At 31.6% G+C, this 13,588-nt stretch overlaps 2 protein-coding genes and 2 long non-coding RNA genes across 4 annotated transcripts; 1 reads left to right on the top strand and 3 right to left on the bottom strand.

Moving 5' to 3' along the window:
• The first annotated feature begins 370 nt into the window (after nucleotides 1-370).
• On the top strand, nucleotides 371-2,678 carry LOC145163800 (protein FAR1-RELATED SEQUENCE 5-like). The gene is made up of 6 exons (XM_079082565.1): nucleotides 371-504; nucleotides 706-1,167; nucleotides 1,425-1,683; nucleotides 1,849-1,978; nucleotides 2,268-2,429; nucleotides 2,668-2,678. Exons 1-6 carry the CDS (start codon nucleotides 371-373, stop codon nucleotides 2,676-2,678), a joined length of 1,158 nt encoding a protein of 385 aa, XP_078938691.1.
• A 1,302-nt stretch (nucleotides 2,679-3,980) lies between these two features.
• On the bottom strand, nucleotides 3,981-4,970 carry LOC145163799 (uncharacterized). Its single transcript, XM_079082563.1, has 4 exons — nucleotides 4,965-4,970; nucleotides 4,696-4,815; nucleotides 4,470-4,604; nucleotides 3,981-4,396 (listed from the first exon to the last, which is right to left on the bottom strand). Exons 1-4 carry the CDS (start codon nucleotides 4,968-4,970, stop codon nucleotides 4,028-4,030), a joined length of 630 nt encoding a protein of 209 aa, XP_078938689.1. The 3' UTR covers nucleotides 3,981-4,027.
• On the bottom strand, nucleotides 4,971-6,133 carry LOC145162473 (uncharacterized). Its single transcript, XR_013739123.1, has 3 exons — nucleotides 5,687-6,133; nucleotides 5,249-5,468; nucleotides 4,971-5,145 (listed from the first exon to the last, which is right to left on the bottom strand). It is a non-coding gene; the product is annotated as an uncharacterized LOC145162473 (long non-coding RNA).
• A 948-nt stretch (nucleotides 6,134-7,081) lies between these two features.
• Nucleotides 7,082-10,195, bottom strand: LOC145162472 (uncharacterized). The gene is made up of 4 exons (XR_013739122.1): nucleotides 9,842-10,195; nucleotides 9,145-9,274; nucleotides 8,036-8,217; nucleotides 7,082-7,768 (listed from the first exon to the last, which is right to left on the bottom strand). It is a non-coding gene; the product is annotated as an uncharacterized LOC145162472 (long non-coding RNA).
• Between the last annotated feature and the right edge of the window lie 3,393 nt (nucleotides 10,196-13,588).

Below are 13,588 nucleotides of genomic sequence, written 5' to 3'. Positions count from 1 at the left end.
AAGTTTCTAAATGCGATCAACTTACTTGTTCTTCCTACTACGAAGTTCTTCTCCCCAAGTGCAAATGACATCATCTCAACTCTCTGCCAAATGGGATATTAGAAGAAACTCAGGGGTATCGGTGAGTTCAAGAAAACTCATTTGCCTGCGGTTTGGCAATTTGTGTGCCACTTTATCATCCAAAGTCTCTCTGGGAGAACCGGAGGCACAGACATATGGGCCTTAAACTACTGGAACTGATGTGGAGCATCTTCACTACCCACGACGTCAACTATGGGCAGATCTTGTGGGATGACTTTCTCTAGTACATTCTCAAGGAGAATCCGAGGGCAACCCCGACAGAGCTCACATTCACACACTTTTGGTCCCTATGCATCTCAGGTATGAAAGTGATTCTTCTTCTGATGATGATGAAATGTTTATTTCTGAGGTGCCAGATGAAATGAAGCCAAAAGAGAAAGATGTTTATAATTCTTTAAAGGATGATGCTGAATTTTACTTGCAGTATGCTAAATAAGCTAAATTTGATGCTAGTCTGCCAACAATAAAGTGTTCTAAAGGAAAATTTTCACTTAGATATGTGATATGTAGCAGATCAGGTTTTTTGAATGTGTTAATCATGATTCTAACAATGAAAATCAGCCAAATCGTAAAAGGAAAACATCATCAAAGAAGATGGGATGTCCATCTCTTATAACTTTCAAGCGTGTTGCTTTTGGTTCATTTCAATTTTGGGGTATATAAGTTTGTGGAAAAACATAACCATGTACTGGTTTCAAAAGAAAATCCTTATTTGTTACGTGTTACTCAGAAGTTTGATGTTGTTGAACAATCGTTCATTCACAAACTCGGAGCTTATAACATTGGTGCCACTAGAGCTTATACATTGTTAAGTACAATTAATGGTGGTTATAATATTATTGGTGGTACTGTAACTGATTTCAAGAACTTTAAAAGGGATTTAAATGTTTCAGTTGGTAAAAGTGATGCACAAATGCTTATTGACATAATGGAAGCTAGAGTAAAGTATATTCAAAACTTCTTTTTTGATCACAAGATTGATAAAGGTCATGTTACTAGTCTCTTTTGGGCTGATGAGGCATCAAGAAGAAACTACAAAGAATTTGGAGATATTGTATCTTTTGATGTCACCTATAGTACCAAAAAGTAATATTCTTATTATTATCTTGTTAATTTAATGTTCATTTTAATTAACATTATCATTCACATTCTTATCTTGATAATTTAATGTTCATTTCCATTCTCATTATCATTCACATTGTGAATGATCACATTTTTGTAAATTTTATATCACATTATCATTCACATTGTGAATGTTTTTCCTACATTACATATAAATGATTAGAATTTGTTATTAAACTTCATTTTTATTGTCATTGTTTACATTTAATTAATTGTTTCAGATATTGTATGGTATTTGTTCCATTCATCGGAATTGATAACCATAGGCGATGTGTAACTTTTGGGGATGGATTACTAGCTAATGAGTCAACTGAATCATATATATGGCTCCTTAAAACATTTCTAAAAGCTTTTGGTAGTCAGCCAAGTATAATTGTAATTGATCAAGATGTTGCAATGAAGAATGCCATTAATATTGTACTTTCTCAGTCTAGACATAGAGTATGTATGTGGCACATCAACAAAAAACTTTCTGATAAGGTATCTTATTTCTATTCTAAGTTTAATTTTCTCTAAGTTATTTCAGTCAGAATATATAATTTTTTTCATTATATGAATTCACTTGTCTATTCTAAAATTTGAATTTTATGCATTTTAGATTCACTGTGAATTAAATAAAGCTAAGTGTTTTTATTTTATTTTAAGGTTCCTTTTAGAGTTTTTAACCATCCAAAGTTCAAGAAACCTTTTCACAAAACTGTTTGGGATTCTAAAATTTATCCAGAAGAATTTGAGGCTTCATGGTCTTCATTGATTCAAAATTTTGATCTTCAAAGTAACAATTGCTTATCTGTTATGTGTTATGTTTGACATGAGGATTTCATGGAGTCCATCTTATTTGAGAGATTTCCAACTTTCTGGTTTGATGCGAACAACTTCAAGATCGGAGTGTGAAAATTATGTTTTCTCAAAATTTCTTCATCCGGAAGCAAACTTTCTTGATTTTATTGTTCATTTGAGAATGCTATGGAAAAAGCAAAGGCATAATCAATGTTTACTTTATCATCAATCTTTAACTACCAATCCTATATACAGAACATTTATTCCCATTGCAAAATTCGCAGCTGATGTTTATACCCGTTCTAATTTCAGTATTGTTCAAAAGGAGATTTTTAATTCCATCTCGTCTTGCTTCCACTTGCCTGTTATTATGGAAAATGAAGTTGAAGTGTACTTAATCAAAGATAAAAAGAAGTCCCCGTGGAAAGATGTTAAACATAAAAGAGGTAATGATGGTGAAAACTATTATTCAGATTATCCATAGTCTATTTCTGATCTTTCTCCTTCTACTTATTTCAAGGTATGTTCATATCTTAATTTTACAAATAAAATTTTATTTCTACTTTTAAACTTTTGAAAGTAGTTTTATATCTAGAATTCACATGTAAATTTTTGAATTATAATTATAGCAATTAAAATTTATTTTTATTCAAGTCTAAATTGTTATTAATTGTTATTTTGTAGGTTATGTGTAATCAAAAAGAAGATTCTATCGCATGTAGTTGCATGCTTTACATTCAACAAAGATTCTTATGTTGCCATATTTTGTATGTTTTTAATATCAATGAGATTGATATAATACCATCAAAGTACATATTGAGGCATTGACGAAAAGATATCATTCCTCCTGAAATCTTGAGACAGACATTTTCAAATTCTGGAAACAAAAGTAAAATGATTCAAGATGCTTTTGTTACCTTTGGTTCAATTGTTGACAAATTAGCAAAAGAGGAGGATGGGTTGAGAAATTTTCTAAGTAATCTTCAAGAATATATGAGTGAAATTAATAAATGAGGTTCATCAATGTCATCATGTAGTAAAGATGCACGCATGACATCTTTACGTGGAGCTTCAGTACCTAACATTATTAATGTTAAAAATGTAGAAGGTATTACAAACAAGGGTATTGGGAAAAGATTCATCACGAATAAAGAAAAGTCAATTGAGGCGTCGAAGAAGCGATTAAGGGAATGCACTTTATGTCATAAGTCGTATCATGATGCGAGAACCCATCCTTTAAAGGAAAAAAAGGAAAGGTTTTCTCTTAAAATTGAATATTAGGCTTTTAATGATTTGTTTTTACTATATTGTAATAGAATAAATAAACTTTGAATGTTTTTATAATAAAATTTTCATGTTAAAAATTGACTTTATGTACTATAATTCTAATTGTGAATCTCACATATTAAATATTCTAAAGAAACTACATGTAATGTAATTCACATTGTGAATATCACATAAAATCTTTTATGTTAAATATTGACTTTATTTAATTTAACTCATATTGTGAATCTCATTTATTAATTATCAATGTTCTAAAATTCTATATATACTGTAATTCACATTGTGATCCTGAGATATAAAATATACATGTTATAAAGAACTATATATACTGTAATTTACCATGTGAATGTCACATACAAATTTTCATGTTATAGATTGACTTTATGTAATGTAAATCACATTGTGAATCTCACCATTTCAAAAGATTTACTTTATGTAATGTAATTCAAATTGTTAATCTCACTTATTTAAAATAGAAATTTATCCACTCCTCCTCCTCCCCCACCCCACCACCTCCCCCAAACACCACCAACACACCAATATTGACATTCACATGAAAATGTTAACATATTTGAAGTATTAGTAAAGTGCATTATATTGGAGATAAAAGTTCAAATCAAAATGTAACAAAACAAGCGTTTATATTTTCTAAAAGAAATTAAAGTGCATCTAAAATGATACTAATCAAAATACCGTTATATTTAATAGAAAACTAAAGTTTAAAATTTCTCATCCTTGAACTTCTAAATCCTTTCTCCCCTTATTTCCCATCCCTTTTTTTTATCAAAGCTTGTATTTCTTCATTAGACTTTTGTGCAAACTTCTCAGTTTGTGAAATATCTTTTGACCTCAATATGTTTGCGTCACTCAAAAGTATCTCTGTCAAATACTTAATACGCAAATTATTTAACACATTTTGTTGTTCTTTTGATTCTTTTGGCAACCCACAATCCCAATTTACTTTTTTATCTCCCATATACGTCTCCATATGACACATGCAAAAAACTCCGCAGTCAACATGATTATCCCTTGTACGCCATTTCATTATCACCCTATCTGGTTCAACACCCTCCAAACTTAAAGCTGATTTGTTGTTGACAGTCATCAAGTACCTACTAAAAAGTAGTTTCTGCAAAAAAGAAATTGTTATTTATTGTAATAATTATTTTATTAAATTTTAAATGTAAATTTTCTATTCTTACCAATTCTTCAGGTGCATCACGATAAGCTCTTTTAAGCATTGCAACTGAATTCATGTTGTCAATGGCATCAACTGATGGTTCCTCTAAGTTTATGCATGTCAGGTAAAAGTGATTTTTTGATGAACTGAAAAAAACCTGTTTTAGAATTTTAAATTGTTAATATTTCTTGAAAAGACGTAATATATTCAATATCATTTGTTTTAATGAAAAAGAATAATTTTATTACCAATTGAACTTTTTCGAATGTTAGAAGTTCTTTGTCTTTTTTTATTGCATCTTTGATATTTGACTCAAATTTGTCATATCTTTCAATGAAAGGATGTTTTTTGTCATATATGAACTGTCTCTGCAAAAAAAATATAAATATACATCAAACGTTAAGAATTATTAAATACACAATAAGGTACAATTTAATTTTATAATTATTCACACAATGAATCATAATAGGATTCATTGTGTGAATTTTATAACTTATTCAGAATTGTTATAACTTACTATCATTCATGTATTAAAGAAATACTGCTTCACTGTAGAGTTTGAATTATTCTTTTCTTCATAGTTCAAAACATCAGTCCAAGTATCAATAACATGTGCATGTACCCATAATCATGCTTTCATTGTTTCAATCATTCCTCTTCCAAGCACATATCTTCTCTTAGTTTGAAATACCTTCTCACTTAATTTGTAATCAAATAAAACGAAAAACAATTAATAGAAAATAAACTTATATTTGTATTTATACTATTGTATTTACAGAAAAAAATAATATAAATTATTACCTACTATTACCAATCCTGGAAAATATTTTATCAGATACTCTTACTTCATCCCTTTCTATAAACTTTCTTGCACAAACCTCTTTTTGATTATAAGGAGAACATACATACATTGATGGTTTTTTAAGCGCTTTCCTCCATTTACCTCTTGACCATCTTCAATTCCCAAGATATTAATGTTATCTTCTATTACTTCTGAATCATAACTTGGTTCATCTCTTTCCTGAAACTCTTATGTTAGACCAACACCAAGTCCAAGTGAAAAACTAGGCATTGATGATTTTTTTTTCTTTATCATCTATTATTGTTTTCTTAATTTTTTTGTTTTGTAAATTTTTGTACATCAAAAAAATCATCATCATTATCAAAATTTAAAATACATTGAAAATAATCAACAATCTCATGAACTTTTGGATCATTATACAAATTTCCTGGTGTTACCTTTAATATGAGTGGTTGATTCTTTATTTTGTTTTCTGTTGTATTTTGCCCATTCGGATCTTTATGTATATCACCCTCATTCCCATCCACTTCATTCACATCTTTAGTTTTTCAACTTCATTCCCATCTTGAGGTTTTTCAGCTTCATCCCCAATCACCTCATTCCCATCTTGAAGTTTTTCAGTTTCATCCCCAATCACCTCATTCCCATCTTCAGGTATTTCATCTTCATTCTTATCATTATCACTTTCATATTCTTTCCCATCTACTTTTTTCTTCATCTTCACCTTCTTTTTGACTTTTATAATTGAATTCTTGTTCAAAGATTTCCTTCATTTCTTTCAGCTCATCACTTTCTTTGAACTTCGTTTTTGAAAACTCAATTAACTTTCCAAACTTCATTTTATCATTCACTAGTTTTTTATAAATCTTTTTCACTTTAAAAACCAATTCCTGCAAAAAGAAATAAAAAAATATTAAAACATCAAAGATTCACAATTTCAATGCTTCTGAATATATTTGGTATTCACTATGTGAATTTATTATATCAAAAATAATAAAATACAAAAAGTGATGCACATTAGATATTTACTCTGTGAATTTGTATAAATTCACAATGTGAATTATAATAAATTCACAATGTGAATTTGCATGTCATTCGAAATTCAGTTATGATTCACCATATTCACTCTGTGAATTTGTATAAATTTACTCTGTGAGTTTGTATAAATTTAGTCTGTGAATTTTGTATAAATTCATGATGTGAATTTTGTATTTCATAGCAAATTTAGTTAAGATATGAACCACATCAAAGATTCACAATGTGAATTTGCATGTCATTCCAAATTATAGTTAAAATTCACCATGTGATGCATTTATAGTCATTTCTTTCATTGTTCAAATACACATGGTGAATCTTAACATATTGTGTATGTCTAGATTTAGAAGAATAAGAAGCTTAAAAAACCATTTTGTAGAAATTCAGAAAATTAATCTATGAGACTATGAACAACATCAAAGATTCATAATGTTAATTCTAAAATTCTAAAATGAAAATTTATTAAATATATAAATTATAAACTTACATCGAGTTTCATATCTTCATTTTCATCACTATCGTATTCTTCATCAATCTCTATAATATCATCATTCCATTCCAAGGTTCCAAAGTCACCACTCTTTAACTCATCTTTTTCCTTTTTCATCATCATGTTATAATCCCAAAAATGTATTGCATGTATTTGTCATTTTTCATTCTTATCGTTTCTCATAAACTGCAAATAAGCTAGCTATTTTTATGTAAACAAAAAGATAATTAATTAATACTCTTATAATAATATAAATTAAAGTGTTAATTTCAAAAAAAAATCCTTACCAGTAAAATAAGAAGTGGCCCACAATAGTAGTTTCTTCTATCTGTTTCATCTCATGTCATCTTTAACATTTTCAAGCAATTCGTTATAAATCCACACCAATCAATTTCTCTAATACGTGTTTTTTCTAACAAATTTGGCAATACTATTGTTTTGCAAGTTCCAGGCTTATTTTGTTCACACGTCGTATTTACAAACAGTATAAGAAAATTGTTCTAAATATAATCCCTAAATTTGTAGATTCTTTAATCGTCTCTTCAACATCTGATGGTCTCATAACCTTATAGTTGTATTGTTGCTTCCAATCCATTAATTCTTTTCCTTCACATTGATTAGTGTTGTACATATCTTTTCCACCTAGAGGAATTCCTAGCAAATCATGAACAAGAGCTGGTGTTATATCTATGTTTCCTTTGGGTAGATGCATCTTCATATCTTCTGGATTAAATGAGTTAACAGCAAATCGTGCCATTTTCCCAGTTATTCCGTTAGCTGCAATTCTAAGCAACGATCCCAATCCCATATCTCTAACAACTTTTTTGTTCTTTGTTTAAAGATTTAACAATATCATAAAATTTCTTCGGGCTCATTCTTGTTCTCAAAGATACTTTCTCATTTGGATTTATTGGAACTTTTGCCTTTTTTTCTTTGAATACTTCCAAAGTATCCTTTTGTTGGCATGTGTCTTTCAGATTTCTTTTTCTTTTACCTGTTAGGTACTAATTTTTGTAAGCTTCTTACAATAATATATATTATAAAATAATTAAACATTTGAATAGTGATAAACAAACCTGTTACTTTTTTATCAGATTCTTTCTTTACAAGGCTATCATCAGATTTAACAGGAGTCACAAAATTTGAATATTCAACCATTTTAAGTCTTGGACTCCTTATGATTTATGTTAATGTTTTAAAAAAAATTAATAAGAGTTGATTATATAATATTAAATTCAATTATAATTGTATAAATACTAACCTTGTGCTGATTTCTTTTCTGGTGTCTTAAAAGCAGCCTTATCTTCCTTCATCAACTTTTTTGTTTTCTTTTTGTGAATCTTCTCATCTTTTGAAGTCTTTTCTTCTTTTTTTCTTAACTTATCAACAATTTCCTCTACAATTCTTTTTTGCTTTTTTTTGTATACTTTCTTGAACATTCAACTACACAATATGAATTTTCACGTCATTCCAAATTCAGTTAAGGTTCACCAAGTGAATTTGCATTTTCCATCAATCAAATTAGAGTGATTTGAGCAAATTCACAATGTGAATCTGTGTGGCTATTATCCACATCAAAGATTCACCATGTGAATTTGTGTCTCATCCAAAATTCAGTTAAGGTTCACCATGTGAATTTGTTTTTTTGTATTTCAAGGCATTATGATATCACCAACCAAATTTTATAAATGAAACACATGGTCAAACATAGCATGTGTTTGTGATCATAGTGTATCAAGTGAGAGTGATAAGAAGCTTTGAAAAACCACTTTGAGCAAATTCACAATGTAAATCTGTGTGGCTATTATCCACATCAAAGATTCACCATGTGAATTTGTGTCTCATTCCAAATTCAGTTAAGGTTCACCATGTGAATTTGATTTTTTTCATTTCAAGGCATTATGATATCACCAACCAAATTTTATAAAAGAAACACATGGTGAAACATAGCATGTGCTTGTGTGCATAGTGTATCAAGTGAGAGTGATAAGAAGCTTTACAAAACCACTTTGAAAAAATTCACAACGTGAATCTGTGTGGCTATTATCCCCATCAAGGATTCACCATGTGAATTTATGTCTCATTCCAAATTCAGTTAAGGTTCACCATGTGAATTTGCTTTTTTGCATTTCAAGGCATTATGATATCACCAACCAAATTTTATAAAAGAAACACATGGTGAAACATAGCATGTGTTTATGTGCATAGTGTATCAAGTAAGAGTGATAAGAAGATTTACAAAAGCACTTTGAGCAAATTCACAATGTGAATTTGTCTAGCTATTATCCACATCAAAGATTCACCATGTGAATTTGCATTCAATTAGGTTTGTAGTATATTACTAGATACTTTCAATGTGAATGTTCTAACCTGTTTTTTTTATCTTGCATATCTTCACTTGTAGTTGTAGGTTGAACATCTTTAACATTTCTTGTCATTTTCACTCTTTTCTTCACTCTTTTCTGATTATCCTTTTCTTCATTCTTCTTTTCTTCATTTTCTGTTTAAAAAATTAAGTTAAACATGTGTTTTCATGATATGAAAGTTATGATTTATACATATAGTTTCCAAATTAATGATTACTTGATGCATCTAAATATAAATATTAAGAAAACTATCATAATTTGTTAAATATAGCAATCATAATGTTTTAAACATATCAATCACATATTCTCAATGTGATTTTGCGATTCTATGATCTACGATAGTGATTTCAGAATATGAAATTAGGTTTTCGATTTAATGAATAAACTCATAAATGATTTCGATTCACAAATTTTAGCAAATAACTTAGATATTGACGATTTACTTAACCATTTTAAGAAATTTACCTCATTAGGTTTTCGACTTTTATAGAAATTCACTAAAGTTGATCATCCGAGGGTTTCAATTTTGTTTAAAAGTGTAAAAACGATTTCTTAAATAGAATGTTGTTCATAGATTGATCAAATATATACTGTAACAAGTAATTTAGATTTTTTGTTTTGAAATTTTAGAAATCGGACATTTTGATTTGGAATCATTAAATGAGATAATCGGAGTATGAGTGAATAGTAGTCGAATATACCTTCTAGATTCATTTTTTGAACTTTCTGGCAAGATTCACGGTTGATATCATCTTGATATCGTCTGAATCGATCGGCGATGCATTGAAATCAATTTTTCAACAGTGAAGTAAATGATCGCTTTCAATGAGGGTAAAATCAATTTGACTGAGACGATGCAGTTGAGACTAACGGTGTTAAACGACGTAAACGTTAAAATGTTTCAGTTTTACGAAATTGCCCCTGAAGTTCCGAGTACTTTTACAATCAGCTACAACTATGTTTTTATTACAGTTTACAACCTAAATCATGCCCCTTTATTTTTTTGATCCAACCATCTACAATGGTTCCTTGGTTTAAAATGGTTCCTTGTTGAACCCATCCTCTCTCTCTCTCTCTCTCTCTCTCTCTCTCTCTCTCTCTCTATATATATATATATATATATATATATATATATATATATATATATATATATATATATATATATATATATATATATATAGGAGTTAAAAGTAATGTTTCAAAATAGAAAAATAAAAATAAGTTTTTGATAAAAAGGAAAAGATGTAAAAGTCTAAATATTTGAATGAAAGATTAGTCAACACACATTACAAGGTTATGTTTTGATGGATGTCAATGGGAAAATGGTTCTAGATCAAGGCCAGTGGACGGAAGTCCGCCGGTAAAACCCAAACATACCGAAGGAGCACGTACATATAACATCCTACTATGTCTCAAAGCTACCCGATCGTGTCAAAAAGTCAAACATCAGGAAATCATTTGAGGTATTTGGGAAGATAGTTGATATTTACATAGGTGGGAAGAGAGAAAAAACAGGATCGATCTTCGCGTTTGTAAGATTTGAAGGTGTTAGGGATGTAAAGGTCTTGGAGAAAGAAATGTTCTGAGTTAGATGTGATCACTATATTCTAAATGCGAACATTGCTCGTTATCAAAAACAGATCAATACAGGGGTTAACCACAAGCCATATGCACCGCCGCCACCTCCTCCTCCCCTCCCACCAATACATCAACAAGTGGACGCAAAACCTAGGGGAACCACCAGTAGCAAAACGTTTGCAGAGATGGTCTCTGGACATCGTACGCCGAAAGTTGCGGTGAAGCCGACATCCAACTATTTAGATCAGAACAATTGCATTCTGACCGGGGAAGTCATGAGTGCACAACATATAGAAAATATCCCTACTCTACTAAAACTTGACAACAAGTTCATTGGCAGTATTTACTACACTGGTGGTCTTAAAATGATGTTTAAATTCATTAACCCTTCGAACGCCGACACATTTCTAGCTATGACTCCAATTGGAACTGGTGGTTCGGGGCTTAGAAAAGGTTTTGCAGATAACATGGACTGTGATAGATTAACTTGGGTAAACATTTTTGGAGTTCCAGTCAGATTCCGTTCAGACGAGAATTATTCCAAGATTGTTGGTGTATTTGGTAAAGTAGTCAACACATACAACAACGGGGATACTTTGGATATTTCCACAGGACACGTTTGTGTACTCACCAAGTCTATAAAAATGATAAACGAGGTGATTTAAATTGTAAATGGTAACACATCATATAGAGTGGGAGTAGTTGAATTCGATAGGGACTGGTCACCGTTCGATGCCATGCTTGGTGATCATCATTTGTTCAAGAAATCTGTTGGGTCACCGATTGACGTCGATGATGAAACATGTTCGTTGAATTCGATTGATTCTGAAGATAAGGAAGACGAAGACGAGGCGGTATCGACAAGATGGGGGAATCCTAAAAATACGGATGAAGTCCCGGAGGAGGGTGAAATCGTTGAAGAACCAGAGGCCGGTGATGAAGAAATCCAATCTTCGATAGCTACGACGATGGTGTTGCTGATCATCAAAAAATTGTACTGACGCATTTATAGAAGAAGTTAAATCGTCCCCATCCATTAACTCCCTAAATATTCCCAAGGTGAATAAAACCTCTGTTGACCCAGAGTTTGACTCCCCAAATATGCAACGTGATGACACGAATCATTTGGTGGAGCCCATGACAGATGTATGTGTTGAGCCCAATCCAATTACATATGATGAGCCCAGTTTAAATATCCCATTACCGGGTGGCTAAGAATGGCCCAGTTCACCTGAGGAGGCTCCAATGGCCCAATTGTCCCCGTTATTTGGTAAAGGTGAATCCAACGACAAGCGTCGAAGAATTTTTAACTCATCCCTCCGTGAACTTATAGAACCAATGCAAAGATCCTTGGATTTGAAAATTTGCCTCGGTTACCTATATCGACGACCACACAGGTGAAAAGATTCCCGGCATCGGGTCTGATTCCAGATTGAAATTGCTGTGCCTCTACAAACATTGTCACTCGCGTATCTGATTCGTGTTGTGATGACAATTCTTGCAAAAAATGGGCTTTCAAGTGGATAATGAAGATCCAATTGTTTTGGATGTGGTTGGTAATGGAGATGGTGTCGACAAAACCCTCAATGAATTGATTATGCCTAAATATCAGGGGGTGTGGTGATCCACACAAAATTGACTGGATCTGAAAGCTTAAAAATTCACAAAAAGTAGATTTCATTAGATTACAAGAAACGTGGATTGAAGACTCAAATAATATTGATTTTGCTGGAGCATGGGGGAAATGAAGATTTCCAAGTTGAATTTGTTGACCCGGTTGGAAGATCAGGTGGAATTGTATGTATGTGGGATCCGTTGATCTTTGTTAAAACTCATACTTCTTCTTCAAGGCATTTCTTAGCTGTATCAGGGAACTGGAATGGCGTTTCTGGTACTACAACATTTGTTAATGTCTATGGTCCCCAATCAATATCTGATAAGAGAAAATTATGGACTGAACTATTGGACTTAAAACGAAGCACAGATGGTATTTGGATTTTCATGGGGGATTTTAATGCGGTTAGATATGAACATGAAAGATTTAACACGAGGTTTTGTCACATCATTGCACGAGCGGTACTCCAAGAATTCAACTCAAGTGGCAAGAAATTCACATATTTGCGTGACGATGGGATAAAACTGAGTAAATTGGATCAATTCCTCGTGCGCTCAAATTTCATCACACAACAATCCCTTACCACCTTAATTGTTTTACCTCGCGAGTACTCTCAAACCATCCAATCAAGACTTTGGACCACCACCATTCTGTTTCTTCAACTCATGGCTGCAAAGAGATGGCTTCGACGATGCTTTTACCCAGGCTTGGAAAGCATTTAAAGGTTTTGGGACCCCTGATATGTTTCTAAAGGCAAAAATCAAATTTGTTAGGAATGCAATTGGAAAGTGGCGTAACTTGGAGTCTGAGGCAGAATCCAAATTACTAAGTCAGTTAAAATAGGATGTGGAGGAATTGGAGACTGTGGCTGAATCAAGAAGAGTGTCGGAGGATGAAATCAATACGCGAAGATATCACAAGGAAAAAATTTACGAAATGGAAAAATTTTCCAAGCAAGATCTCCAACAAAAAGCCAAAATTCGGTGGCTCATAGATGGTGATGAGAACTCGCAATTCTTCCATGGGGCGGTAAAAAGCAAAAACAGGAAAAATCGTTTGCACGGATTAATTATAAATGGTGATTGGAATACTGAGTCGTCTTATATCAAGAAGGAGGTACATGATTTACTCTTAAGGATTTTCAACCCACAATAATATAATTATTATGTTTAATCATCGAACAATTAACCCAATTACACATCCCCATTATTTTATTTACTCTTAAGGATCTACCCATCCCCAGGGTTTACTCAAC

Source organism: Lactuca virosa, chromosome 3, assembly GCF_052849685.1.
Source record: "Lactuca virosa cultivar CGN04683 chromosome 3, Lactuca_virosa_CGN04683_v6, whole genome shotgun sequence".
Lineage (NCBI taxonomy): Eukaryota > Viridiplantae > Streptophyta > Magnoliopsida > Asterales > Asteraceae > Lactuca > Lactuca virosa.
This window is presented reverse-complemented; position numbering and strand designations above follow the sequence as displayed.

What these genes read in the sequence shown, in the direction of transcription:
- LOC145163799 (XM_079082563.1), bottom strand. An exon ending in CATTCGAAAAAGTTCAATTG is followed by an intron (nt 4,605 to 4,695) that starts GTAATAAAATTA and finishes ATTCTAAAACAG; the next exon opens with GTTTTTTTCAGTTCATCAAA. An exon ending in GTGATGCACCTGAAGAATTG is followed by an intron (nt 4,397 to 4,469) that starts GTAAGAATAGAA and finishes TCTTTTTTGCAG; the next exon opens with AAACTACTTTTTAGTAGGTA.
- LOC145163800 (XM_079082565.1), top strand. Translation starts at nt 371, where the DNA reads ATGCATCTCAGGTATGAAAGTGATTCTTCTTCTGATGATGATGAAATG. An exon ending in GATGCTGAATTTTACTTGCA is followed by an intron (nt 505 to 705) that starts GTATGCTAAATA and finishes ATAACTTTCAAG; the next exon opens with CGTGTTGCTTTTGGTTCATT. An exon ending in TCAAAATTTTGATCTTCAAA is followed by an intron (nt 1,979 to 2,267) that starts GTAACAATTGCT and finishes CAAAATTCGCAG; the next exon opens with CTGATGTTTATACCCGTTCT.